The sequence below is a fragment of the Rana temporaria genome, chromosome 13 (assembly GCF_905171775.1).
Source record: "Rana temporaria chromosome 13, aRanTem1.1, whole genome shotgun sequence".
Classification (NCBI taxonomy): Eukaryota; Metazoa; Chordata; class Amphibia; order Anura; family Ranidae; genus Rana; species Rana temporaria.
This window is the reverse complement of record NC_053501.1, coordinates 42079417-42107159: the sequence shown is the minus strand read 5'-3', so window position 1 is coordinate 42107159 and position 27743 is coordinate 42079417. Positions and strand designations below refer to the sequence as shown.

At 42.7% G+C, this 27743-nt stretch overlaps 2 protein-coding genes across 2 annotated transcripts in view; both read right to left on the bottom strand.

Annotated features, from left to right (window-relative positions):
* BAZ1A (bromodomain adjacent to zinc finger domain 1A) overlaps positions 1-27743 on the bottom strand; it is a 104952-nt gene that overhangs the window by 54322 nt on the left and 22887 nt on the right. Inside the window, exons 10-15 of the mRNA XM_040332098.1 lie at positions 24567-24662; positions 21998-22136; positions 21664-21810; positions 19855-19950; positions 18173-18397; positions 8666-8831 (exon numbers count right to left, since the gene is read on the bottom strand). Of these exons, the coding sequence (XP_040188032.1) occupies positions 8666-8831; positions 18173-18397; positions 19855-19950; positions 21664-21810; positions 21998-22136; positions 24567-24662 (869 nt within the window). The remainder of the gene's footprint in view (positions 1-8665; positions 8832-18172; positions 18398-19854; positions 19951-21663; positions 21811-21997; positions 22137-24566; positions 24663-27743) is intronic.
* On the bottom strand, positions 11223-15237 carry LOC120920173. Its single transcript, XM_040332099.1, has 2 exons — positions 11494-15237; positions 11223-11327 (listed from the first exon to the last, which is right to left on the bottom strand). Exon 1 carries the CDS (start codon positions 14045-14047, stop codon positions 12506-12508), a length of 1542 nt encoding a protein of 513 aa, XP_040188033.1. The 5' UTR covers positions 14048-15237; the 3' UTR covers positions 11223-11327; positions 11494-12505.

The following is a 27743-nucleotide window of genomic DNA, read 5'->3' as shown; positions in this document are numbered from 1 at the left end:
ACTGGTACTGAAAGGTTCGTCTGGATCTGACCCACTGCTGACAAGATTTTGTCTATCTTTTCCTGAGGCAGGAACACTTTTTGCACTACTGAGTTTAGGGTGTAGCCCAGAAACCTCATCTCCCGAGAGGGATCTAGATGCGATTTTTCTAAGTTCAAAATCCAACCTAGATTTTTGAGATGAGTCTGTGACGTTTGGAGGTTCGTCACAAGCTGATCCCTGGAATCTGCGAAGAATAATAGGTCGTCCAGGTATGGCACGACCGAGATCCCCCTCAGTTTTAGAGGCTCCAGGGCTTCCGCCATAATCTTTGTGAAAACTCTGGGGGAAGATGACAGGCCAAATGGTAGGGCCCTGAATTGGAGATGCCATACTGATGTTCCCAGATTGATGGCTAGGCGAAGGAACTTTTGGGAGGCTGGTGCTATTGGCACATGTAAATAGGCATCCCTTAGGTCCAGGGATGCCATGAAGCAACCTGGAGACAACAGTTTTGTGATGGAGTAAATTGTGTCCATACGGAAGTGTTTGTACCGTATTGATCTGTTCAGGATCTTTAGATTCAGAATCAACCGGTATTTGCCTGAAGGTTTTTTTACAAGAAATATATGGGAATAAAACCCCCGACCCTCCTGCTGTTTCGGGACCTGGACAATGACTTCTTGTTGAATCAGATCCTGTAAAAGGTTCATCATGGCCGAAGCCTTTTCTTGGTCTCTTGGAAGGGCTGTGATGTAAAACCTGCTTGGCGGACATTCCGAGAATTCCAGTTTGTAACCTTGTGAAATGATGTTCTTCACGAAAGGACTTGTGGATATTTGACTCCACTGAGGGAGAAAGGATGACAGTCTTCCCCCTACTGGAGTAGTTACGTCATTTGTCTTTAGGGTTTTGATCTGGAGGAGATCTGAAGAGAACCCCACCTCTTCCCCTACCCTTTTGAGGAATCCAACGTTTTTTGTTGACATCTTCTCTATTTTTGTAGGGTTGTTGAACAGCACGAAAATTCTTTTTAAACGTCTGTTTCTTCTTGGCTGGGAAAGCCTTCTTTTTATCGGCCGTTCTATCTAAGACTGTTTCCAAGTCTGGCCCAAAAAGAAAATCCCCTGAAAAAGGGATGCCACAAAGTTTAATCTTTGAGGCTGTATCCCCTGACCACGTTTTTAGCCAGACTGCACGCCTAGCTGAATTGACAAGTGCTGAGGATCTGGCTGCCATTTTAATTGATTCGGCTGATGCATCAGCCATGTATTTAATTGCATTAAGGATTAGAGGAAAGGAGTCTAAAAGGTCTTTCCTATGGGTGCCTGCTTCAATGTGGCCCTTCAGTTTCTCTACCCAGCATTCCAGGTTTCTTGCTACCACCGTGGAAGCCATGGCTGGTTTAAGGCTGGCGGATGCGGAGTCCCAAGCTTTTTTAAGGAGAGCATCTGCTCTTTTGTCCATCGCATCTTTCAAGACCCCCATGTCTTCAAAGGCCAGATCTGTCCTTCTAGAAACCTGTGAAAAGGCAGCATCCACTCTGGGTTTCTTATTCCAAACCTCAGATTCTTTGTTTTCAAAGGGAAATCTTCTCTTAAGAGATTTAGGAAGGAAGGGACCTTTTTCCGGGTCTTTCCATTCTTTCTTAACTGTGTCAGATAACACTTTATGGACAGGAAAAACTCTATGTTTGGAGTCATCCATACCCTGGTACATTTTATCATGGACTGATAGTTGTACTCTTTCCTCCTGAATGTCAAGGGTAGTGTAGATTGCACCTAAAAGTTCATCCACATCCTCCAGGGATAATTTATATTTAGAGGTTCTGCCTGTATCCTCTTCTTCCTCTTCCTCAGAGTCTACAAGTGAGGGAAGAGTACTTGTCCCCTCATCCCCAGAGTCCACCACTACCGGCCTGGAGGTGGAAGCTCTTGGGCTTGCTGGTGGTTGCTGGGGCTCAATATGGACCGCACTCTGCACTAGCATGGATTTCACTGAACTAAGTGAGTCCGAGAGTTCCTTGACAGATGAAAATAATTCTTTAATTTGCTGAGAAGATTCCTCTTCAACTATGTCTTTAATACATGATCTACACATGGCTTTCTGCCAAGAGTCTCTCAAAGGGTTTTTACAGGAAGGACATTTCCTTTGGCTTGGTGGATTTGCTGGTTTAGATTTACTAGCAGTTTTCTCCTGAAATGAGAAATTAAACTGACTTAAATAAAAGCTCTCTTAGCTAAGCAAGGGAAACCACCACCGTGCTAATACCACCACCAGAGTGAAAAAATGTCCCCTTTAAGAAGAAAGATAGAACATAGCAACCACCAGAGTTTCTGCTAGATGGCCCAGCATAGGCTTCCATCAGAGCTAAGCAGGCTCCCATAAGGAGGAAAACAACCAAACACAATAGAAAGCCCATAAGGATAAGAATAAAGGCACCAATGTACCCCTCTTACCTGGGCCTGACCGGTGCTGACGGCGCCTGCATCCGCCATCGCTGTAACTCTTTCCTCCATTGCAGAGAGACAGCTGTAGAGGAAAACGCTGGGCTTTTGAATTTCCCGGGCTCCGCGTCATCAGTAGGAGCCGGAAACGGAAACGCCGGTCAGAGAACCCGCCCTCCAGTCCCTGCGTTCCAGGCGCCAGGAGCCACGAGCGCCACGCCTCCACAGGAAACGCCGCGTCGCCGGCGTGACGTCACCCGCCAGACCGGGACCCGGAACCGACATGCAGGACATGTTTCTTGAAAGAAACGGTACCTGCCCGACCACCGGGGTCAAAACCTGCGGACTCCGGGCACCAGACGCAGCGTCCCCTATGGATCCTAAAGCTCCCGTGAGCAGGCGAGACCAGAGGACTCCGGAGCATCCCCCCTTAAAAGGTACAGCGGAGGAGCTGGGATGGTTCAGTCACCACCTTACAAAAAAGGTAAAACAATGAGGGAAAAGCCTGTCTCCAGCCTTGGAGAGAACGCAGCTCCCTGGCTCCAACCTGATGCTTCCACCATGGCGGAGGAAACACAATAACTGAAGCCATGGTGGAAGAGGAGGGATTTAAAGCCTGTGGGTGTTTCCTACAGAAGAGGCGGAGCTGCGCTCTCTCCAAGGTTGTCCTGAAAGGCGATTTGAGAAAATGTTGTATGGGTGATACAATAAAAACAAAAAACCAAAAATGTTGCGTGGTGATCCAAATAACAACCAGAGTAATTCAAAATACAAATAAACTCAAAAAAGTGTTCCAGTGCTAAAATCTCATTCCATCTCTGCTTCATGCAAAAATTAAGTGAATCAATGAAAATAAATATATATATAGTGCAGTGTGCTTTCAACAAACAGTTTTCATACTGTAAGTAAAAAAGTCTTTATGCAAAAGAGTTCCATGCAGTAAATAAATAAATAAATAATTGAAAGTGCTGTGTGCTTCTTCCACGTGAGAACAACGTAGATATAAATCTTCTGTGCAAAAATCGTGCTCACTCCCTGTGGTCCCGCACTCACCAGATACTTGAACCCCTGCAGGGGTAACAGGCGTTCACAGTATAATATACTGACAAATCCCTGGATCTTCCCAGAATCTAAAAAACTCCACCGCTCAGAAGAGGAGACAAATAGATTGCCCAATAGCGTGATACCGTTTAAAAATGATGAACAATTTTATTCACATTTAACAGGGTACTCACATTTGGTAGAAAGGTTAATACACATAAAACATAAAAACGTGCTGCAGACGCTACTCTAAGCTACAGCACGTTTTTATGTTTTATGTGTATTAACCTTTCTACCAAATGTGAGTACCCTGTTAAATGTGAATAAAATTGTTCATCATTTTTAAACGGTATCACGCTATTGGGCAATCTATTTGTCTGTCTCCTCTTCTGAGCGGTGGAGTTTTTTAGATTCTGGGAAGATCCAGGGATTTGTCAGTATATTATACTGTGAACGCCTGTTACCCCTGCAGGGGTTCAAGTATCTGGTGAGTGCGGGACCACAGGGAGTGAGCACGATTTTTGCACAGAAGATTTATATCTACGTTGTTCTCACGTGGAAGAAGCACACAGCACTTTCAATTATTTATTTATTTATTTACTGCATGGAACTCTTTTGCATAAAGACTTTTTTACTTACAGTATGAAAACTGTTGAAAGCACACTGCACTATATATATATTTATTTTCATTGATTCACTTAATTTTTGCATGAAGCAGAGATGGAATGAGATTTTAGCACTGGAACACTTTTTTGAGTTTATTTGTATTTTGAATTACTCTGGTTGTTATTTGGATCACCACGCAACATTTTTGGTTTTTTGTTTTTATTGTATCACCCATACAACATTTTTTATTGTATCACCCATACAACATTAATTATTATTTGACATTTAGTCTACACTTTAGGTTGGCGCCACCACCTGCTTTCTATATTATTCCCATCTAGCGTTGCCTTTGTGTGTTTTTTGTATCCTGCTATCCATTTTTCCAGTGGTTGGTAGCTGCACTGTGAATCAGCCTGCAAGGAGATAAGCTAAAAGTAGTTGGATCTGTATGTGTGTTATAATTAATCGAAATTAGTCGATTAAAAAAAAAAAAAAAAAATTGATTAATCGAACACAAAAACTTTGATCAGTAAAAGCCCTAGTTTAAATGTGTTACCTAGGGAGCGATTCGAACGAGGGGGGGGGTTTGGGTGGATGAGACCGACTTGGGGAGGAGACCGATCTGTGTTTCTATATACTAGGAACACACGTTCTGTCTCTCCTCTCCCCTGACAGGACGTGGATCTGTGATTTACACACACAGATCCACGTTCCTGCTCTGCGACGAGCAATCACGGGTGCCCAGTGGACATCGCAGTCGCCGGGCACGCACATGGGCTCACGAGTGACGCGACGGGTGCCTCTGGCGGCACGCATGGGCCCCCTATTACTGCCAGGACATCATGAATTTACGTGTGTAATGAAGTGGTTAATCCTTCTGCTGCTAGCATTAGCAAATGGATAAGAAAGTATGTAATTTTCTTATCTTAAACTTTTTTCTGGTAATATCTGGTTTCCATGCCTAGGCAAATTATGTCATACATCCCAGGAGTCTTCAGTAGGAGCTCTCTCAACTAAGAATACCCTCTTTTGCTTTTATGCGAGCCAAGGTCAGGTAGATTCCAGGAAGTAAATGAAACCACAGTCAAATACTAGAGGGGTGTTTTTCTGAACAATTTCTGAACAAAAAGCATAGAGACATGGATGGATGGGGGAGTTTTCGCTAAACATTAAAAATTAATTAAATAGCACTTTTGGTTTGTGGTGCTCAGGTGAAGTGTAATTCCACTTTAATGTGCTCTCTGCACTATGGTAAAAATCCTTTGTCTCTGCATCCCCCACCGCAAACACTTACCCGTCACCACTCAATCCAGCGTTGTCCCCATTTTAAGCCCCGCTTTCCCCTCCTCCTACTTTCATAGATGACAAAAGATAGCAGCTGGAGCCATTGGTTTCTGCTGCTGACAGTCAAATCCTGTATCGAGAGAGCAGGGCCGAGTTGCAGTGTGTATCAATAGAAGCACAAGGCATGAGTGGAACCTGTCCTGTTAAACCTCTGTATGGTCTTGGCCACCGTGCTGCAGCTCAGTTTTAGGGTCTTGGCAAACTTCCTTTAGCCTAAGCCATCTTTATGTAGAGCAACAAATTTTTTTTTCAGATCTTCAGAGAGCTCTTTGCCACGAGGTGCCATGTTGAACTTCCAGTGACCAGTATGAGTGAGAGCGATAACACCAAATTTAACACACCTGCTCCCCATTCACACTTGAGACCTTGTAACACCAACAAGCCACATGACACCGGGCTCAATTTGGACATTTTTACTTAGGGGTGTACTCACTTTTGTTGCCAGTGGTTTAGAAATTAATGGCTGTATGTTGAGTTATTTTGAGGGGGCAGCAAATTTACATTGTTCTACAAGCTGTACACTCACCACTTTACATTGTAGCAAAGTGTAATTTCTTCAGTGTTGTCACATGAAAAGATATAATAAAATATTTACAAAAATGTGAGGGTGTACTCACTTTTGAGATACTGGACTCTTGCCAGCTATCCATGCTGTGATTTATGGCATAACACAAGAACATTTGAGGCTGAATTTCCACAGACTTGATACCCATCATCTGTCAGATCTCTGGACTACTAGGGCTCATCACATACTGGTGATAACTATCCTGTGCGGTCTCTTCTAATCCCACCTTAATAGCACTCTTACCCATCAGCATACACTAAAACAAGCACTCTCACTGCAGGTGTCACCTATAACATGCAAACCTAAAGCAAAAGGTTTTATTATAAAAAGTGCCTTACATACACATTTACTTTCCGAGTTAAAATATCCACAAAAAATGTAACCATTAATATTCAGGTCTTGTTGCCAAGGAAAAGAAGAAAAAAAATATATATATAACAAATTGGACCCAAACTTGGGTTTGTCCTCTAATGCCGCTCCAAGCAGGGTTGAACAGGGTTGTCTCACTGGTGCTCAAAAGTGGCTCAGTCACCCTGGCACAGGGTGACTGAGAAAATATAATCTTGGAATACTTAAAATACTTAATATTTATCCACAATATCTCCCAGGATATATGTAAAGACTATTCTTGGTCTGAACTCAACATGTTAGTTGAGAGAGCTGACCACATTGGCCTCTGTACAATGTAGGAGACAGGCCGACTCCTGCTGGAGCTCCTGCTATTGTGAGAAGGTGTCCTGTGTTTATACTTATGATAATGTATCATCTACTGTGTGAAGTTCGGTGATAACAAGTCTGACCTGTAGTGAAATCCTGACGGGTACAGAGTCACATCGTCTGCTTTAAGGCCTGATTCCCACCTATGCATATTTAGTGTTTTTTGCATTTTGCACTACAGAACGTGTTCCATAGGAAACCATGTTAAATGGACTGCAGTACAAATCTGCAAAATGCAAAAAGAACTAAAAATGCATCGGTGTCGTGAATTAGGCCATAGGGATTAGTTAATTAGCTTGTGTTAATTTAGGTTTCTGGTTACAAGTGTATTGTTAGAGTAATATGAACAGGAGGGCGGAACCTCCTCTAACTGTATATAAGACTTGTATTTTGGTTCCAATAAACAGTCCATGGTCAGCAATCAAACAAGTACGGTCTTGTTTGTTGTTTTTCGTGGTTAGAATATCTGATATCTAAATTCAGAATGGAAGGAAGCAGTATATGACAAAAGCACTCAAGCAGAGTGTGGGAAGATTCGTTACACTTGGTTTAAGAGCAACTTGGTTTAAGAGCAACTTGGTTTAAGAGCAACTTGGTTTAAGAGCAACTTGGTTTAAGAGCAACTTGGTTTAAGAGCAACTTGGTTTAAGAGCAACTTGGTTTAAGAGCAACTTGGTTTAAGAGCAACTTGGTTTAAGAGCAACTTGGTTTAAGAGCAACTTGGTTTAAGAGCATTTTGCAAGACAAGCAAAATGTATTAATACATTTTGACTTGATATACAAGCGATGTCTTGATATACACGTAGCGTCACGTCACAACTGACTTTAAAAGAGAAGAGAGGCTCCTCCAAGTGTAGAAATATGGTTACATTTAAAGCGGATGTCCGCTGAAAAAAAAAAAAAATTAAAAGCCAGCAGCTACAAATACTGCAGCTGCTGACTTTTAATATTAGGACACTTACCTGTCCTGGAGTCCAGTGCCGTCCGCAGCAGAGGACGAGCGATCGCTCGTCACTCTGCTGCCCCCCCCCCATCCTCGGTGAGGGAAACAGGAAGTGAAGCGCTCCGGCTTCACTGCCTGGTTCCCTACGGCGCATGCGCGAGTCGCGCTTCGCCTGCCGATTGGCTCCCGCTTTGTTCTGGGAGCAGAGTGGTCCCAGAACACAACGGGGGGGGGGGGACAGGAGGTGCCGCAGTTTACCCGAGACTGGTATCTGCACCCCCCTCCCCCCTGAGGTGTCAAATGTGACATCGGAGGGAGCGAGGGTTTTCCGATCAGTGGGAGTTCCACTTTAGGGTGGACCTCCGCTTTAATGAAGGTACAACATTTATAAACTTGCATGGTTGATGATTAAACAGGCACATCTAAGGATGCAGACATCCGAGGTAAAGATGTCCACATCGTCATTGACATGTTCTCTTCCACGCTGCACTCCATGAGCGGTTCAAGCCTCATTTTCAGAGGGTAGTCTTCCCAATCGAGGGTAGACTTCCTGGTCATGATTGCAGACAGCTTTACCCCAGATGCCTGTATACTTAGATGTGCCTCTTTTAATCAACCATGTGAGTTGCCAATTGTTGTACCGTCATTAAATGCAACCATATCGTTACACTTAGAGGAGCCTCTATTCTCTGTTATACTCTGTAGCTCCTGGTGGATTTTGCTTCTAATCCCCTTGTGGAGGCTTCCATATGTGGATGGACCTTTTTTTGGTAACACAGCCATTACATTGCTATAATCTTTTTATATGGACTATGAACTGATGGACCTATGAATAAATGGTTGTAGAACAAATCATTTGAGTTACCATTATTTCTTATGGGGAAATTTGCTTTGATATACAGGTGCTTTGGATTATACATGTATTCAGTCCTGATTAACTCACAAACCCACTGATTTATCCATGAACATTAAGATCTTTTATACACACCAATGTGAAGTTTTGTTAGAGAATTTTATACAAACCTGGCAGCAGCCTCTTCACGCTCTCTGCGGTTTTGTCCGGCTTTCAGCTCTCTGAACTCTTGCTTTGCTTGTCTCAACTCTTCCACAGAATCTTCAATGTAGTCTCTCGTGGACACTAGCGTGAGCAGCTTGCCGCATAGGGCGTGGATGATCTTCAGCTTCTCATCTAAAAAGGCACAGTGTAAGGATAAGGCACCAAGGATAAAATTACCTGTACTCCACCATTACCCTCATGCTGAGAGGAGAAGAATAAATCCCAGCATGGCAAAAGTTGATTAATTGTCTCCTATTCACTACAATAAAGAGCAGACCCCACACGTTTTGGCCATTACCTTTTATACTGCACACAGTAGTCAACATCATAAATACCACAAAGTCATTACTTGTCCCAACTTATCACCTAGGAGCCGGGCCACACCTCTCACTAAAACCCAAAAGGGGTCATTATTGGCTACCATGGCACGGTCACTGGGAAATGTAAGTCGAGCAGAGCTAAAAATTTAAGTTAGACTTACCGGTAACTTGTTTTCCCAAGAGTCTTTCAAGAAAGCAACTGAAAGAGTGTCTCCTCCCACTTTGCAACAGGAAACACCACTTTCACCAAAGTTTAAAAGGAGGCTTTTCCCCACAGCTCATCAGTTGTAGCAGAGTACCTCCAGCCCAAGCTGGAACATATAATCAAAATATGGTCATATCATAAAACAAAGGCAGGTCGTTGCTGTCCTGAAAGACTCTTAAAAAACAAGTTACCGGTAAGTCCAACTTGAAATTTTCACGGTTTGTCGAACGACACCAAGGGGTTGGTTTACTAAAGGCGAAAAGACGGTGCCCTTTGCAAAGTGCAGTTGCTCCAGAGCTTAGTAAAATTTGCTAAATCTTCACTTTGTAAAGAGTACCCAATCACGTGCAAGGAAACAAAAAAAAAAAACGAAAAAAAAAAAAAAAAGAATTTTTGCTTGCACATGATTGAATGATGGAAGTCAGCAGAGCTTCTACTCATTTACCAAGCTCTGGAGCAGCTGCCCTTGCAGAGTGCAACTGCATGTGTATTTGCGTTTAGTAAATCAACCCCCAAGTATTGTAGACTCTTCAAACTTTAGCGTAAATCGCTCTAGTCACTTTCTTCCTACTAGAGAGCAAAGTAGTTACTAGGAGGTTCTGACAAAGCCTTTGCTTAATAGCTGCTCCTCAGATATCAGGCGGTGAGGCTTAGCCTGGCTATATCCGGGAAATATACTGGGTCTTGAAGCAGTAAATCCTGTTTTAGAGGAATCTGACAGAATGGTTTATCTGCCATTTGTAGACTGGTAGAGAAACGGGCTCTTTTCGGTCAGAATGGAGTAATGGTTTGTATTTTCCTTAATACCAAAGGAATTAGTTAGGAAGGGGGGAAGGCATAGGCCAGCTGAACGTTCAAGGGATGTGCTAAGGCATCATCACTAGAGAACCGCTGTCTCAGTAAAGAGAAAAGAACTGAGGGAGCAATGCGTTTTCTTTTGAGGAAAGATGGCAAAAGCCTTTTGACCAAATTGACTGACTTTTCCACCACCAAAGGGTCCTCTTGACCATGGTGGGAGGGCTTTACTTTTGTGTCCAAGGCTTCTGGACTGTGGTCCCAAACTGTTAAAAGAAAACTCCGGAGAGGCCTGAAATGAAACCTCGCCCAGTGAATGGCCGACATTGTTGAGGTTAAGGTTCCCAGGGCTGACATAACCTTTCTGATCGACACTGCCCGATTTGTCTGTAGCACACTGCTACATTTCTGACCTTGTTTTTCTGCTCTTCCAGAAAAAAAAAAAAAAGAAGTTTCTTTGCTCTACTGAATTAAAGTTTGATTTTTGAAGGTTCATGATCCAACACAAAAGCTTCCAAATGACTGCGGGCCTTGCCCAGGTCTTCCAGCAATTTCTCTCTAGAAGAGACAATGAAGAGGAGGTCGTTTAGATAGGGGATTACTGCAATTCCCTGAAGACGGAGAGGGACGAGGGCTTCGGACATTATTTTTGTAAACAATTGTGGGGCAGGTGAAAGACCAAAAAAGGGAGGGCCTTGAATTGTAGATGCAGAACCTCCTTTCCCCATATTTACTGCCAGCCTGAGGAACTTTTGGGACTGAGAGGCTATAGAAACATGCAGGTATGCATCTCTTAAATCGATTGATGCCATGAAGCATTCCTTGGTTAACAGACTTCTGACCGTAAAGATCGAGTCCATGTGAAATTTTCTGTATAGGACCGATTTGTTTAATGGTTATAAGTTGAGAATGAGACGGAAGCTTCCAGATGTTTTCTTTACCAGAAAAATATGGTAATAGAAACCCTGCATGACCTTCCTCTGGAGATGCCTGAATCACAACCCCCTGTTGCATCAGATCCTTTAAACAGGTTCTTCATAGCTAGGTCTTTTGTTGCGTCCCGTTGATAGGTTTGTTACAAAGTATCTTTCTGGAGGAGGATCCGAAAACTATTTTGTATCCATGGGACAGCATGTCTAGAAAAAGCTGAGTTAGGCTTACCGGTAACTCCTTTTCTGAGAGTCTTCCAGGACAGCCCATGAGACCTAGGGCTCCTCCTACCAGGACAGGAAACACGTTAACCCCCACCAGATAAAAGGGCGGTCCTCCAGGCCCCATGCCAGTCTTCTCGAGAACCGTAGGACTACCCTGAAAAACATATGCATTAATAACACATAACTTCCATACAACAAAACCGGGTGGGAATCCGGCTGTCCTGGAAGACTCTCAGAAAAGGAGTTACCGGTAAGCCTAACTCAGCTTTTCTCTCAAGCGTCTTCCAGGACAGCCCATGAGACGATGAGCCAGAACTTACCAGTCTAGGGTGGGACAACTGCCTGAAGGACCTTTCGACCAAACGCCTGATCTTGAGCTGATAGCAGATCCAGGCGATAATGCTTAATAAAGGTCGAGTAACTGGACCATGTGGCAGCTTTACAGATTTGTTCCGGTGAAGCACCAGCCCTCTCAGCCCAAGACGCAGCCAAAGCCCTTGTTGAATGCGCTGTAACAAAAGGTGTGGGAACTTCTCTGATTTTATAGGATTCTGAGATTGCCTGCTTGATCCATCTAGCCAATGTGGCTTTAGATGCACCTTTACCTTTGTGTGTACCTGAAAATAGTACAAATAAAGCGTCTGTCTTCCTGAAGGTCTTGGTGACCTCTAAATATGCAAGAAGGGTTCTTCTTACATCCAAAAAACTAAATTTCTTTTCCTGATCACCCTGTGGTGAACTACAAAAGGATGGCAGTACAATGTCCTGTGATCTGTGAAATGTACTAGCTACCTTAGGCAAAAAAACCTGGATCAGTTTTTAATACAACTCGATCCTCTAGAATCGTGAGGAAAGGCTCCCTCACTGATAAGGCCTGTAACTCGCTTACTCTACGAGCTGAGGTAATAGCTACTAAAAAAATTGTTTTTAAGGTAAGTAGCTTAACAGAAATATCCTCTAAAGGTTCAAAAGGAAACTCTACCAGAGTTTGAAGTACCAGGGACAGGTCCCAAGTTGGACAACTTCTTACCACTACCGGCCTGGCCCTTGAAATGGATTTAAAGAATCTAGCTACCGTGGGATTTTCCAAAAGAGAAAACTGGAGGAAAACGCTGATAGCTGCCGCCTGTACCTTCAAGGTACTAACTGAAAGACCCTTGTCGACACCCTCTTGAAAAAATTCCAAAATAGAAGGAACATCATGCGTTGATCTTTGGTTTTCAGACAACCATGAATTAAACTTTTTCCAAACTTTGGAATAAATGGCTCTAGTGACTGGTTTTCTGCAATTTACCAAGGTTTTAATCACCTTGTCCGAAAACCCCTGAGCCTTCAGTATCTTCTCTTCAGATACCAAGATGTTAAGCTTAATGAAACCACCTGTGGGTGTGACACTGGACCCTGCGACAGCAAGTCCTCTCTGTTCTGAAGTCTCAGTGGAGGCTCCGAGACCAGAGACTGTAGCAGGGAAAACCATGGCCTCTTGGGCCAGAAGGGGGCGATCAAAATAAGGTCTGTCTCTTCTAGGAGAAACTTCCGGAGTTCATCCGGAATGAGTCTGATCGGCGGAAAGGCATAGCAAAGGTCGAAGGGCCATGGATTTGCTAGGGCATCTATCCCCAGAGATCGATCCCCTGGGTTTAGAGAAAAGAACTCCTCTGTCTTGCTGTTTTCCTGATTCGCGAACAAATCTGCTTCGGGATAACCCCATTTGTTGGTGACCTCCGCAAAGACTTCTGGATGAAGTGACCAATTGTCTCGCTCCACCCTGTGGCGACTGAGGTAGTCTGCCAGACTGTTTTGTGTCCCCTTCAGGTGCACTGCTGAAATTGAGCCTAGATTTACTTCTGCCCAGGACAACATTTCTTGTGCTATTCCTTGAAGAATTCGACTCCTCGTGCCTCCTTGTTTGTTGAGGTACGCCACTGTCGCAATGTTGTCTGACAGAATCTGGAGATTGTGACCCCTGATCTCCGATTGAAAGGCTTGCAGGGCTCTGTGAACCGCTAGGAGTTCCCTCTGGTTCGATGAAGCTCTTGCTTCCTTCAAGGACCATTTTCCCTGTGCGACCTGATCTTTGAGGTGGGCTCCCCATCCCCAGGCGCTTGCATCTGTCGTGATCCTCTTGGATATCGAGATGGACCATGGCAGGCCTTTTGTTAGGTGCAGATTCTTTCTCCACCACCACAAACTTCTCTTTACCTTGGTAGGTAACCAAACTTTTGACTCTAGGGACCTGGCGTCCCCATCCCAATTTTCCAGAAGGAATCTCTGCAATGGTCTCTGATGGAACCTTGCCCATGGTACCGCAGGGAAACACGAGGTCATGAGACCTACCGTCCTTGAAATTTCCCTCAGCGAGACCAACTGATTGGTCTGTAAGGTTGACACTGCTTGCACCATCTTGGAGACCTTTTCTTCTGGGAGAAAAACTTTTTGGACTACTGAGCAAAAGTCATAACCCAGGTACTTCACCCTCTGGGCTGGAACTAGGGAAGATTTTTCCCTGTTTATCAGCCAGCCCAGGGACTGAAGAAAGTCTAGCACAGTCTGGAGATCTGCTAGTAATTTTTGGTGAGATTCTGCCACTATTAATAGGTCGTCCAGGTAAGGGATGATAGTTATCGCCTTTAACCTTAGTGGAGCCAGCGCCTCCCCCAATACCTTTGTGAAGATACGAGGGGATGAGGACAGACCGAAGGGGAGGGCCTGAAATTGAAAGTGCCTGATTTCCGTTCCCATTTTTACCGCTATTCTCAGGAATTTCTGGAAAGCTGGGTGGATCGGGACATGTAGGTAAGCATCCCTTAGATTTAATGTGGCCATAAAACAGTTTGGGTAAAGCAGATTCTTGATAGAGAACACTGTCTCCATCCTGAAGTGCTTGTACCTGATCGATAGATTTAGAGATCGAAGGTTCAGAATGAGCCGATACTTCCCTGACGGCTTTCTGATGACAAAAATGTGGGAATAAAACCCTTTGTTCTGATCTGACCGGGGAACAGGAATCAGGACTTTTTGGTCTAACAATTCTCCTACTTGGAGACCCAGAGCTCTTGCTTTCTCCCGATCTTTGGGAGGAGAGGTGATCAAAAGACGTTCTGGTGGCTGGCAGGAAAACTCTAGTCTGTACCCATTTGCCACCAGATCCAGGATGAAGGGACTTGAGGTGACAGCTGCCCATTGTGGGAGAAAGGCCTTCAATCTTCCCCCCACTGGCAGAAGCTGGTCATTGTGGTTTGGCGGGTTGCTAAGGTGTGTTAAATAAAACACCTCCTCTACCTTTGCCTTTGTATCCGGTCCAATGTTTCTTGGGCCTATTGTCCTTTTCTTTAGGACCCTGTTGCCATGGCAGGCCTTTGTTTTGGCCACGAAAAATTTTTCTTCCAGTCTGTTTTTTCTTTTCTGGAAAGGCCTTTTTCCTATCGGCCGTACGTTCCAGAGCTTCCTGCAGACCTGGGCCAAAAAGATGCTCCCCTGTCAGCGGCAGCGCACATAATCTTAATTTAGATGCTGCATCCCCAGACCATGTTTTAAGCCAAACACTTCTTCTGGCTGAGTTCACCAAAGCTGAAGTCCTGGCTGTCATCCTTACTGATTCTGCCGAAGAATCAGCCAAAAACCCCACAGCACTAAACAAGAGAGGAAAGGATTTTAAAATCTCTTCCCTAGAAGTACCTGCCAAAAGATGGGTTTGGATTTGTGTAAGCCATTCCTCCAAATTCCTGGCTACACAAGTGGAAGCTAAAGCTGGTTTGAGATTCCCCATAGTTGAATCCCAAGCTCTATGAAGAAGGACGTCACATTTTTTGTCCATAGGATCCTTAAGCGTACCCATGTCATCAAACGCCAGGTCCGAATTTTTTGAAACCTTTGAAAGAGGAGCATCTAACTTAGGGTTTTTGTTCCACGGTAGCGCTGCGTCCTCATCAAATGGAAACCGTCTTTTTAGGTTACCAGAAAAGAAAGGTTTTCTCTCTGGATTCTCCCACTCCAGTTTGATCGTATCAAGGAGGGAATCGTGCACTGGAAAGTTTTTACTTCTCTTTTTGTGAAACCCTTTGTACATAAGGTCATGTTTGGACATTTGTACCTCCTCCTCCTCCATTTCAAGGGTAGTATAGATGGCTTTTAACAAGTTATTCACATCTTCTAAAGACAGTTTAAACCTTGAGCCCTTAGAGGATACTCTATCCCTAGTCTCTGTATCTGACCCTGAGCCTTCCTGAGAAGAATGGGTAGATTTGGCTTCAGCCTCAGAGTCTTCACTCTCTACGCTCACCTGTGGGGTGCTAGCCACTGAAGCCTTTCTTTTTGAAGATGTACCCTGTTGGGGAGCCTGCATTTTGTCAATTAGATTTCTAAATGAACCAAAAGTAGAAACAAGCTCATCCCTGACCGAAGTCAACATTTTTTGACATGAGGTCACTGGGTCATCCTTCACTAAAGCATCTATACATGTGCGACAAACTGCTTTGTTCCAAGTGGAGCTCAGTTTGTTACCGCACACCGCACACTTTCTCTTATGTGGCTGCGCTTGGGATTTTTCCTGGGTCTTGCCCTGGAAGACATAAAATAAATAAATAAATAAATAAATAACCCCCATAAGTAACAAACCACAAATAAATACTCCATCACCACGTGCAGGAGAAGGGAAAGTGTGTCCCCTAACACCAAATCCTATGATTGGGAGGGGGGGGGGAAGAACACTCATCAGGATAGCAAAAAAAGTCCATACTTAGAGCTTACCTGAGAGGTGCTGGTGTTGGAGGATGCATCTGCCTGAGAAGGAACTGCAGGAGAATCCATGCCGCCCGACTGGTATTCTAACAGCCTGTGCTGCTTCTACCAGCGATCACCAGCCAGCCATTTAAAGCTACTTTTTCGCGCCGTTTTGGAGACTGGAACCGCGTCTCCGGCGCCCGATGAAGACGTCATATGACCCGGAAGCGACCCCTCCGGATCTTCCTGTGGGCCAGCTTGGAGCGCAGAAGCCCCGCCCCTCCAGCGCCAGTGACTTCCTGGAATCCTAGCACGAGACAGCCATGCTGTGTGCGGGACCCGTCACCATCAAACGGCTGCAGCGTTTGCCAAGACGCTAGGGACCCGACGCCATCCGGTCTTGGCCCTCTCCAGGCACAGAAAAAAAGAGCCGCAGATTACCACCTCTCCAGTGGACACTGCACATGGCACGGAGGTTAGTTTAAAAATAAGCACATACCCCATAACAGCCGTTAGAGCCTCTGCTCATGAGACCTAGGGGACCAGGTTCCTTGAAACATGTTACCCCCCGTCCGGAGGAAACACTAATACTGGCATGGGGCCTGGAGGACCGCCCTTTTATCTGGTGGGGGTTAACGTGTTTCCTGTCCTGGTAGGAGGAGCCCTAGGTCTCATGGGCTGTCCTGGAAGACGCTTGAGAGAAATATTGGTTTTCGGTCGCGCTTACCCAGTGAGGGAAGAATTCGTGAAGCCTTCCTCCCACTGGCAATGAAGAGTCATTGCATTTTATTGGTTGGCGCAGGAGAATGGAAAAAGACATTGCCTTTGCTCTTCTGCGCTGACCAGTTTATTTTCTCCTGGGACTTACTGCTTTGTTCCTGACCTTTGAGGTCGAAAAAGCCGTTTAGCTGGTTGCTTTTCCTTCTTAATACGAAAGTTATATTTTTCAGCTATCCTATCTAGAACCGAATCTAGATCAGGACAGGATAAAAGATCTCCCATAAACGGAATACCACAGAGTTTACTCTTGGATGTCGCATCCCCTGGCCAGGTCTTCAACCACAGTGCTCCCCTGGCTGCGATTCTGCAGAAGCATATGCAAATGTACGCTACAGCTGCCGGCAGGGATGAGAACAAATCAAGGATTTCTTGTTTGGGTGAATCCGGTATAATGTGGGCTTTTAGCTGGTTTACCCAGTACTCCAAATTTCTAGATATGCAAGTAGTAGCCATAGCTGGCTTAAGATTTCTCATGATGGATTGACAAGCCCTCTTAAATTGTTGATCCATCCTTTTATCTTCTTTCAGTATTCACATGTCCTCAAATGCCTGGGTCAGTTGATCTGGATACTTGGGAAAAGGCTGTAATCAGTTTAAAGAATCTTATTTCAAAGTGCCGCCAGTTCTTTATCAAAAGGAAAACTTCATTTTATGTGCTCTAGTGACAAAAGGCTCTCTGGCTCTGTCAATTCTTTTTTAATGGTCTCAGAAAATACTAAATGTACAGGGATAGTTGTTCTAAAGAAAAGACAGTTTGTATTTTGAGGGTGCATCTTCTGCCCCTTCCTCCTCCTCAGCATATTTTACTGGGCAGGATTGAATTCTAATTGTGATCCATTCAATCCTGCCTAGCAGCAGCACAGCTAGCTTTCACAGCAGGCTGTGTATATTATATGAAGGCGTTTCCTTATTGAATAATGCTGTGATCTGTGAGGCGACACTTGGGAGGTTTGGACCCTTCCTGCAAGTGTGACTGGGTGTGATTAAATGCCAATTAGGATGTATTCAATTCCACCCACCATCAGAGCTGTGAAGGAAGTTACATCATGTGCAGAGTCTGAAACACTTCAAAGGAAAGTGTACATATTCCAGCTGCTGCAGGAAGTGGCTGTGGAAGGGACAAAGTCTATCAGCAGGATATATAGTGTCACATGGTACAAAGCCACAACTAAACCCAGAATATCTGCAGACAAAAGAGTAACATGGTACAGAGGTATGACATATGCTGGGATTGATCATTCTATTCAGTTCTAGTGAAAGTTTCTTTAAGAAAGAATTTGGCTAATAAGGGAGGTATCTGCTTGCACCTTTTTTTTATGTCTGGTCATTTGGTTAAAATGTTACTGAACTGGACAAGTTTCCTGTAAAAGGAATTTCACATGTTTAAAGAAGCGATTTCTTCATTTCTGTTTGTGGCCAATGATATACATGTTATAGTAAAACTTATCCTGGGTAGGATTTTTACTTTCATATGGTGACTGAATTCGCTTTTCTTACCAGGGGACAAGGAATAAACAGAAGTAGTAGTCAGTTTCTTCAGAATTGCAGGATGATTGAGACGAAGCTCCATACAAGCATCATCAGTGGCTACAAAGCCTCCCTGTTTTTGATATCGATATTTGGCACTGGCTGAGTTGGAGTCAGCTCCCGAAGACAAAATATGAAGACGAAGAATCTCTGAAAGAGTGCAGCTATCCAGATTTAGCTCCTTCAGACTGCAGCCTGCAAGAAAACAGACAACAGATAACCAACTAAAAACCCAAGCCCTGCCTTTCAACATGTAAAGCATTGTACTTTGCTGCTCTTCATCTTTGCTGAATAAGTTTCTTTGTTTAGGAACTGAAGGTCACCAGAGAAATGACCTTCTGTTCTATATATATTTATAAGGAGTTTCAGAAGAAAGTTTTAAAACAGACTAAGCAAGCCTTAGGCTCGATTCGCATCTATGCATGTTGCTTTTGAGCGATCCTGCAGTGCTTTTTGCTGTGCTTTCTCCGTTGTTTTACAGACTTTGTGATTTGACCACAATTTTGCCACAATTTGCACCTATGTTTTCTGAGGGGGAGTTTGTTGTTGGGCAGATTTAGAAAACCCAAGATGCAAATCGCAGCAAAATTGCACTACATGCTTTCCTACAGCTTCTCCATTGACATCTATTGAACCAAGAAAAGCAAAAAAAGTCCTTGACCCTTTCCGAATAATGTTTCATATTCCCATCGCACACATTCCTGGTATAAGCTCTCAGAAATGGGGTGCTGTAGCAACAACCAGCTGGATACTGGTTCAAGTCACAAGGTAGATATTTGCCAGCACACCAAGGATCAGCACAGAGTGGGTCCAAATGGGTAGTTTATTGCACGATCACAACACAAGAAAAGTGCAACGTTTCGGAGTCACGCAGGACCCCCTTCGTCAGGCATGTGCTCACATGCCTGACGAAGGGGTCATGCGTGATTCCGAAACGTTGCACTTTTCTTGTGTTGTGACCATGTAATTAACTACCCATTTGGACGTCACTCTGTGCTGATCCTTGGTGAGCTGGCAAATATCTACCTCTTGACCCTTTCCAAAAACACAGAGGCACAAAAATGCATTGACATGTTTGTGCTCCGACATGCACTGTTAACTGTGGGACCTATATAAAAACAGGCGTATGCCCTTCCAAATCATGTCCAATCAACTGAATTTACCACAGGTGGACTCTAATTAAGTTGTAGAAACATCAAGGATGATCAGTGGAAACAGGATGCACCTGAGCTCAATTTTAAGTGTCATGGCAAAGGCTGTAAATACTTATGAACAATTTGCTAAGATTTCAAACAAACTTCTTTCACATTGTCATTATGGGCCATTGTTTGTAGAATTTTGGGACAAATAATAAATTCAATCCATTTTGGAATAAGGCTGTAACATAGCAAAATGTGGAAGAAGTGAAGCGTGGTAAATACTTTCCGGGTGCACTGTACTTCTCAACTTTAAAAACGTTGAATTCAATCAAATAGACAAATAAGGCTTTACAGAACTTTGTTCTGAATTTCAGTACCATGCAAACTCGGGTAACATGTGCAATCAAAGTTAATCATGCTTACCAATTACACGCAACTTCCAAACACCTACAGGATTTTCAAAATGTATTAATCTCACTCATACACCCAAAAATACAAAAAAAAAAGTCATACCATGATTTAACTGTGGCCAAGCTGCTGCCAAAGAGGCTACAGCGAAGAGGGCATAATTTGTAGAGTCTTTACCTTCACCCAAAGCTTCTTTCAATCCTGTAAAACAAAATTATAAGCATTGTAAAACTTAGCAATTTCACGGTTATCCAAACATTTTTAACCACTTGCTGTAATAATTCATAACAAACTGATCTGTGGGTTCCGGGGGCTCCATGTCCTCCAGCACCCGCCAATCATTAATAAAGCACAGAGAACTGAGATATGCCTATTTAAACCAGGCTCATCTCATCAGTTGTCTGATCCTGTGTCTAGCAGAGACTAGAATTTAATCTTCCCCCAGTGAAAGCGCCACACTGTGTACACAAAACACTGGCTAGGTGCACAGTTAACTCTTTGGTAACCCTAGATGTTTAAACCCTTCCCAGCCAGTGTTCATTAGTACAGTGGCAGTGCATATTTATATCACTGTTATTAGTGTCACTGGTTCCTGCAGTGTCAGTGTTCCAAAAGTCTGCCGCAATATCACAATCCCTCTATAAGCCACCAGCAGATAAATTCATTGATGACTCTCTGGAGCCTCCCATGTGTAGATTGCTACCTCCTCCCCTTCCCTCCCTCATTTTAGCTTTATCCTCCCTTTACTCTCCCTTATCCCTTTTTCCTGGTTTGTTTCACGCTCTCCCCTCCAACCTTCTTTCACTTTTATGGACATGAGGTTATGGTTATCCTAACTGTAGCACCACTACATTTTCATGCCATATTTGTCGCACATTTTTGTTATAACTCGGCTCCTGATGGTCTACTGGTTAATTTAATTTCTCTGCAGTTACTATGCTCATTTTACCATGCCTTTGTGTCCTATGTCTTATCATATTCATGTGATAATTTATCCATTATGATCCTAATGTATACTTGTGCATCTATTTAAATTCAGCTGACGCACTCATGTTTTCATTCTATATTGTCTGATACTGTTTAAAACCTAATAAAAAAAGATTCAACATAATGTGTGCCTGTTAGTGTGAACAAGGCAATTAGCGCTGGTGTGCAGTTGATACAGTGCGATCACTGCAGTGCAGATGCACCGATTGTGGAACATCACACTGTTCAAATATTTTTTTCAAAAGCAAACTTTATTGAAATGTCACGGGTATTTTATGTATACTTCCCCCGCCCTCTTTTCTTACTTTTATGAGTATTTTGTAAAAGTTTGAAAAGCATAAAAAAAAAAAAAAAATAAATAAATAAAAAAAAAACATACCTTGAGTGTCACAGACATTTCATTAAGCTGCATCATGCAAAGCAGTGGTCTGCCTCACACTGTGCTGCGCTGAAAAATGTACACTGTTTTCAGGCCTGTCAACCAATCACTAGGGTTACCATTACATAATCATGAAGATGACACTACCCATGGTTGCCAACACTACCGATTTCAGTGCTAGCTGCTCAGACAGCTAAAGGAGTTCAGGCAAGGCAAGTTAAAGAGGCCCATGCAGAAACACTGTCACTTTTCCCTCCATAAGCAACAGATACAAAACATCTGATTTGGTACATCTACTTATTTCTGCTAGTGAGAAGCCAAGCACTAAATCATTTCAATTAGCTTCTGTTGCACCACAGGTAAAGAGAAAAAAACACATACAAAAAAAAAAAAAAAAAAAAAAACTTTCCAACCAGTCTCATCTCTTTAAAATAAAAATGAAGTTTCTCCATGGCATCAATTCATCATACACAGTTCGAAAGCTACACAATCAACTGTATAGCCGTAAAATAACTTAAAAAAAAAAAAAAAGAAGAAGAAAAACCAACTTCTGGCTTCAGCCTCCGTTATGTGATCTTTTGCGGCTTCTTCCTCTTCTTCGCACATGGCCTGGAATATCGCACTCAAGAAAAAGAAAAGCAGTTCACACAGTGGGCCTTCCGGGTCGCTGCCAACCAAAGCATCTTCAAGCATGTCTGGAAAAAAATAAATATTATAAATTATAATATGATATACACACAGAGAATATGAATATATATATATATATATATATATATATATATATATATATATATATATATAAAAACAATGCTGGAAAATGAAGCCCACACATTTATACAGTGAGCATTTTATAGCACCCATAAAAAATAAAGACACACATACCAAAGGACATTCCCTCTGGAAACTCATCCTTAAGGTCAAACAGGTCCCCAAACGCATGAAGGAACTCTGAAACCATAAGAGCATCCCCAAAGCACTCAGGGGGAAGTCTGGTTTTTACAGGAGTGGCTGCAGGAAGCTCCTAAAATAGATATGATTATTGTTTAGTAAAAGCTCCAAAATAACCAATACCTAAACTGAAAATTTTAGACAACTACCATATAAAACAAAAAAACACAAAAGCTGTAGGTCAACTTTCATCTCTTCACAACCATGCTATAGCCGAATGACGGCTACAGTGCGGTCGCACATTGCTGGGAAGGCGTCCAATGGTGTCCTCCCGTGATTACACTTCTCCCGCATGCATCTATGATCGCTGTCCTTGGGACACAGCTGATCACAGATCATGGTAAAGAGCCAATCACAGCAGCTCTTTACAACATGATCAGCTGTGTCCAATCACAGCTAATCACTGTGTAAACAGGATTTGCCGATTATCAGCATTCTACACCGACAATCCGTGCAGCCCCAACAGTGTGGCCTCATTAGTGAAGGAGAAAATATTTACAACAACATTTTATAACAGAAACTAAGGAAATAACTTTTTTTTTTTTCTGCTAAACAAATGAAAAAAAAACCTAACAGTGGTAATCAAATACCACCTAAAGAAAGCTCAATCTTTAAAAAAAAAAAAAAAAAAAAGAAATAGAATACAAATTTTGTTTGGGTACACAATTGTCATTGTCAGTGTGACAGCACTAAAAAGCTGAAAACTGGCCTGGGCGGGAAGGGGGTAAAATGCCCAGTAGACAAGTGGATAAAGCTGAACTGCAGGCAGATATATAGACAAATACATGCAGCCCTGTATTAGTTAATACATCCTAAAAATTTATTAATTTTTTAAAAAGGAAAGCAATACAAGTACCAAACGTTTGCAGTCCCTGTCTAGCAGAGCTAAAACTAAGAGGAAGAACCAGCATAAGGAAATAGTTGTGCTGCAGTTCAAGGAGAATGCTGATGGAAGGAGAGGGCAGAGTTAAAGATTAGCTCATTTGTCTGCCGTTTCAGCCTGCACCCATCACTTTCCAGTCACAGGGTGGGGGTGACCTATAAGTATTACTGTACTACAGCTGAGAAAAATACGTGCCACCTTCCCACCAGTGAGTGATATCTGGCACAGCAGTATGAATCCCAGGACTGCATAAAACACATATAATTAGACAGGTAAAAATGTCCTTATATGTATTTTATCAGTCTAATTAGCGATATCCTGGAGTACAGCTTTAAGTTTACTTTTTAAACTGATGTTTTATCTGTTTTTCCCTATCCATAATAAATTTTTGTTTTAGAAATACACAGCTAATAGATGACAAAGGAATTCTCAGAGCACAATAGGTGACTTTTTTCCATGCATTTAAAAACTAATTTTTTTTACTATAAACATGCAATACTGGATGCACCTTTGACATGGGACTCCCAGAGAAATTATGAAATCTTAAAAGATAGCCCAGCCTTGCTTCTACTGTACTATCTCCAATTGAACCTTGATAAGCCCATCTGAACAGAACACGTTGGGTGAGAAAAAAACACAAAAAAAAAAAAAAAAGTGTGAAAGTTGTTAGCCAGCCTACACATTTTTTTGGTTTTATTTTTTTCCCCCAACCAGTGGATTAAAAAAATAAAAATAAAATGTATCCGATTCCCACCATACACACATTCAATGTAAATGGGGGGGGGGGGCTTTCCCACTGTGGTATCGATTTGTGACAGCTGGAAGCCTTTCCCGCTGTCAGTATACAAAACTTGGCATTGCTGGCACTGAACATAGTGGAAAAAACGAATAGACTGACTTGTGTACAACCAGCCTGCCAATACAAGCATCGAAATTTGGCCAGTCCCTACTGAACTGAATTTTCGATCCATATATGGCCGGCCTTACAGTTTTTCAAATGGAGACAGAAAAGCAGACACATTTCTCGATGAATCTAATAAGAAATGAGTAATTGTGTCATCGCTCATCTAAGCTCTGAGTGAAAATTTCACTTCAAGTTCTGTAAATAGACATTTTTCAGCAGGTGGTAGGAAAGAGCAAAAATAATAACAATATTAATATTATATATATATATATATATATATATATATGTGTGTATGTGTATGTGTATGTGTATGTGTATGTGTATGTGTATGTGTATGTGTATGTGTATGTGTATGTGTATGTGTATGTGTGTGTGTGTGTGTGTGTGTGTGTATGTATATATATATATATATATATATATATATATATATATATATATATATATATATATATATATATATATATATATATATATATATATATATATATATATATATATATATATATATATATATATATATATATATATATATATATATATCGCGCCTCACCTGCTGGCAGGCTTAAAGACTATGCGATGAGATTCACATGCTATATTTCATGTTATCAAAAAATACTTTTTATCCCAATCAGAATAAAAACATGAAACAAAATACAAAACCAGTACATTATTTAACCATGCAACAAGCAGTCTAGCACTTCCAGTAACATACTGACCTCAAGATCCTCGCACTCCATATCCTCCCGCCGTTTATGCCACATTTTCAAGCGTTCTGCGTATTTTCGTTTCTCTTCACGAATTTTCTCTCTCTCCTAAAATATAGAGCAACAAAAATGATCTGCACTGGAAAGGAGACCGAAATTTGAGACGCTACCTGAACCTATCCTGAGTTAGACTAGTCATAAATGGGTCGAAATTCCGCTGGTTCAGCAGGGAACAGACGAATGTCAACACATCTATGGCCATTCCCGCTCAACAGAAGTTTTCATTCAATCAGCAGCTGCAGCCCTGATCAGTATATTCTGCCAGAGTCCTGCAGTCAGAATACTAAATAGCACAGCATAGAGAACTCCTTCCTTGCTATGAAGGATGACTACAATTGGACATTGTTAACACTTGATTTTCTCTCAACACATGGACTATGCTTTTGAATGTTTCAGATATGTTTACTGCATTTTCACTAATGTTGTTTTTATACATTACATTCCTTGCATTAAGGTAAGAAACTTAGCTTACGGTCCATCCCCTTCCCTTTGCATCATTTAATTTACAGAACATGCCCACAACTTTGAAGATTTTTTTTTTTTTTTTTTAAATGTGAAGCAAACATTTAGGACAAAATAACAGAAAAAGTGAATGTGCATAATTATTCACCCCACCTTAAGGCAATACTTTGTACAGCCACCTTTTGTGGCCATCACAGGTCCAAGTCGCTTTGGATAAGTCTCCATGATCTTGCCACATCTTACCACTGGGATTTTTGCCCATTACGCCTTGCAAAACTGCTCCAGCTCCTTCAAGTTGGATTGTTTGCGTTTGTGAACAGCAATCTTTAAGTCCGACCACAGATTTTCTATTGGATTGAGGTCTGGGCTTGGACTAGGCCAGGGATATGCAATTAGCGGACCTCCAGCTGTTGCAAAACTACAAGTGCCATCATGCTTCTGCCTCTGGGTGTCATGCTTGTGGCCGTCAGTCTTGCTATGCCTCATGGGACTTGTAGTTTTGCAACAGCTGGAGGCCCGCTAATTGCATATCCCTGGACTAGGCCATTCCAACACATTTACATGTTTTTCCTTAAACCACTCAAGCGTTGCTTTAGCAGTGTGTTTGGGGTCATTGTCCTGCTGGAAGGTGAACCTCTGTCCTAGCCTCAAATCACACACAGAGTGGTACAGGTTTTGCTCAAGAATATCCCTGTATTTAGCACCATCCATCTTTCCCTCAACTCTGACCAGTTTCCCAGTCCCGACTGATGGGGATGGTGTTCTTTGGATGATGTGATGCGTTTGCGCCAGACATAACATTTTATTTGATAGCGAAAAAGTTAGATTTTTGTCTCATCATGCCAGAGCACCTTCCTCCATACATTTTGGGAGTCTCCCAAATGCCTTTTCGCAAACTGAAAACGTGACATTTTGTTTTTTGCTGAAATTAATGGCTTTCTTCTGGCCACTCTATGGAGCGTACGGCTTATTGTTGTCCTATGTACAGATACTCCAGTCTCTGCTGTGGAACTTTGCAGCTCCTCCAGGGTTACCTTAGATCTCTGTGCTGCCTCTCTGATTAATGCCCTCCTTACCCGGTCCATGAGTTTTGGTGTGCGACAGTCTCTTGGTATGTTTGCTGTTGTGCCATGTTTTCCGCTTGGTTACAATAGATTTGATGGGGCTCCTAGGGATCACCAAAGCTTTGGATATTTTTTTTATAACCTAACCTAACCCTAACTTGTACATCTCAACAACATTGTCCCTTACTTGTTTGGAGAGTTCCTTGGTCTTTATTTCAGTGTTTGGTTAGTGGTGCCTCTTGCTTAGGTGTTGCAGTCTCTGATGCCTTTAAAAAAAAGGTGTGTATATCTAATGACAGAAAATGTGGCACTTAGATTGCACACAGGTGGACAGCATTTCACCAATTATGTGACTTCTGAAGGTAATTGGTTGCACCAAAGATTTTTTGGGCTTCATAACCAAGGGGGTGAATAGATACACACATGCCAATTATCAGTTTTTTTTATTTCTGAAAATTGGTTTTATGTATACATTTTTATAATTTTACTTCACCAACTTAGACTATTGTGTTCTGATCCATCACATATAATTCAGATAAAAAAAATATTGCACTAAAGGCTGTAATGTAACAAAAAATAGGTAAAAAGCCGGGGGGAATACTTTTGCAAGACACTGTATAACATGTTTATTTTACCTTAAAAAAAATCCTTTAGTAACACTTTAATATGTATCATGGAGATATTGCTATTGTTCAAAAAGATAGTGCAATTGTTTTTTGGTCACAGGATATGTGGACTTTCTGGATGCAAAAAAATACATCCAAAGTCGGGGGTCGTCTTATACGCCGGGTACAGTCTCAGTACTCACTTTTTTTCCCCATCGCTGACAGTCTAACATGCTGCGATCGCGAGCGTGTATTGATTTCAAAGCCGCGCCTTCTCTTCAGAGTGTTCTGTGATAGGAGGAACAAAAATCTTGCCAGCAGCGCCTCTGTTCTTTGTTCCTCCTATCACAGATGCCTTCTCATCCTCGGACGAGATGAGAAGACGTCCGTGATAGGCGGAAAACATAACAGAGGCGCTGCTGGGAAGATTTTTGTTCCTCCTATCACAGAACACTCTGCAGTGAAGGCGCGGTTTTGAAATCAATACACGCTCGCGATCGCAGCATGTTAGACTGTCAGCGCTGGGGAAAAAAAGTGAGTGTTATTGCACTGGGGGGGGGCAACAAGTTCAGGCACAGTGGGGGCAAGTGATGGCAATGTGGGGGCATGTAATGGCACAGTGGCAATGTGGGGGCATGTAATGGCACAGTGGCAATGTGGGGGCATGTAATGGCACAGTGGCAATGTGGGGGCATGTAATGGCACAGTGGCAATGTGGGGGCATGTAATGGCACAGTGGCAATGTGGGGGCATGTAATGGCACAGTGGCAATGTGGGGGCATGTAATGGCACAGTGGCAATGTGGGGGCATGTAATGGCACAGTGGCAATGTGGGGGCATGTAATGGCACAGTGGCAATGTGGGGGCATGTAATGGCACAGTGGCAATGTGGGGGCATGTAATGGCACAGTGGCAATGTGGGGGCATGTAATGTAATGGCACAGTGAGGAATGTAATGGCACAGTGAGATTTGAAAAAGCCTGTTTCTGTCAGCGGTT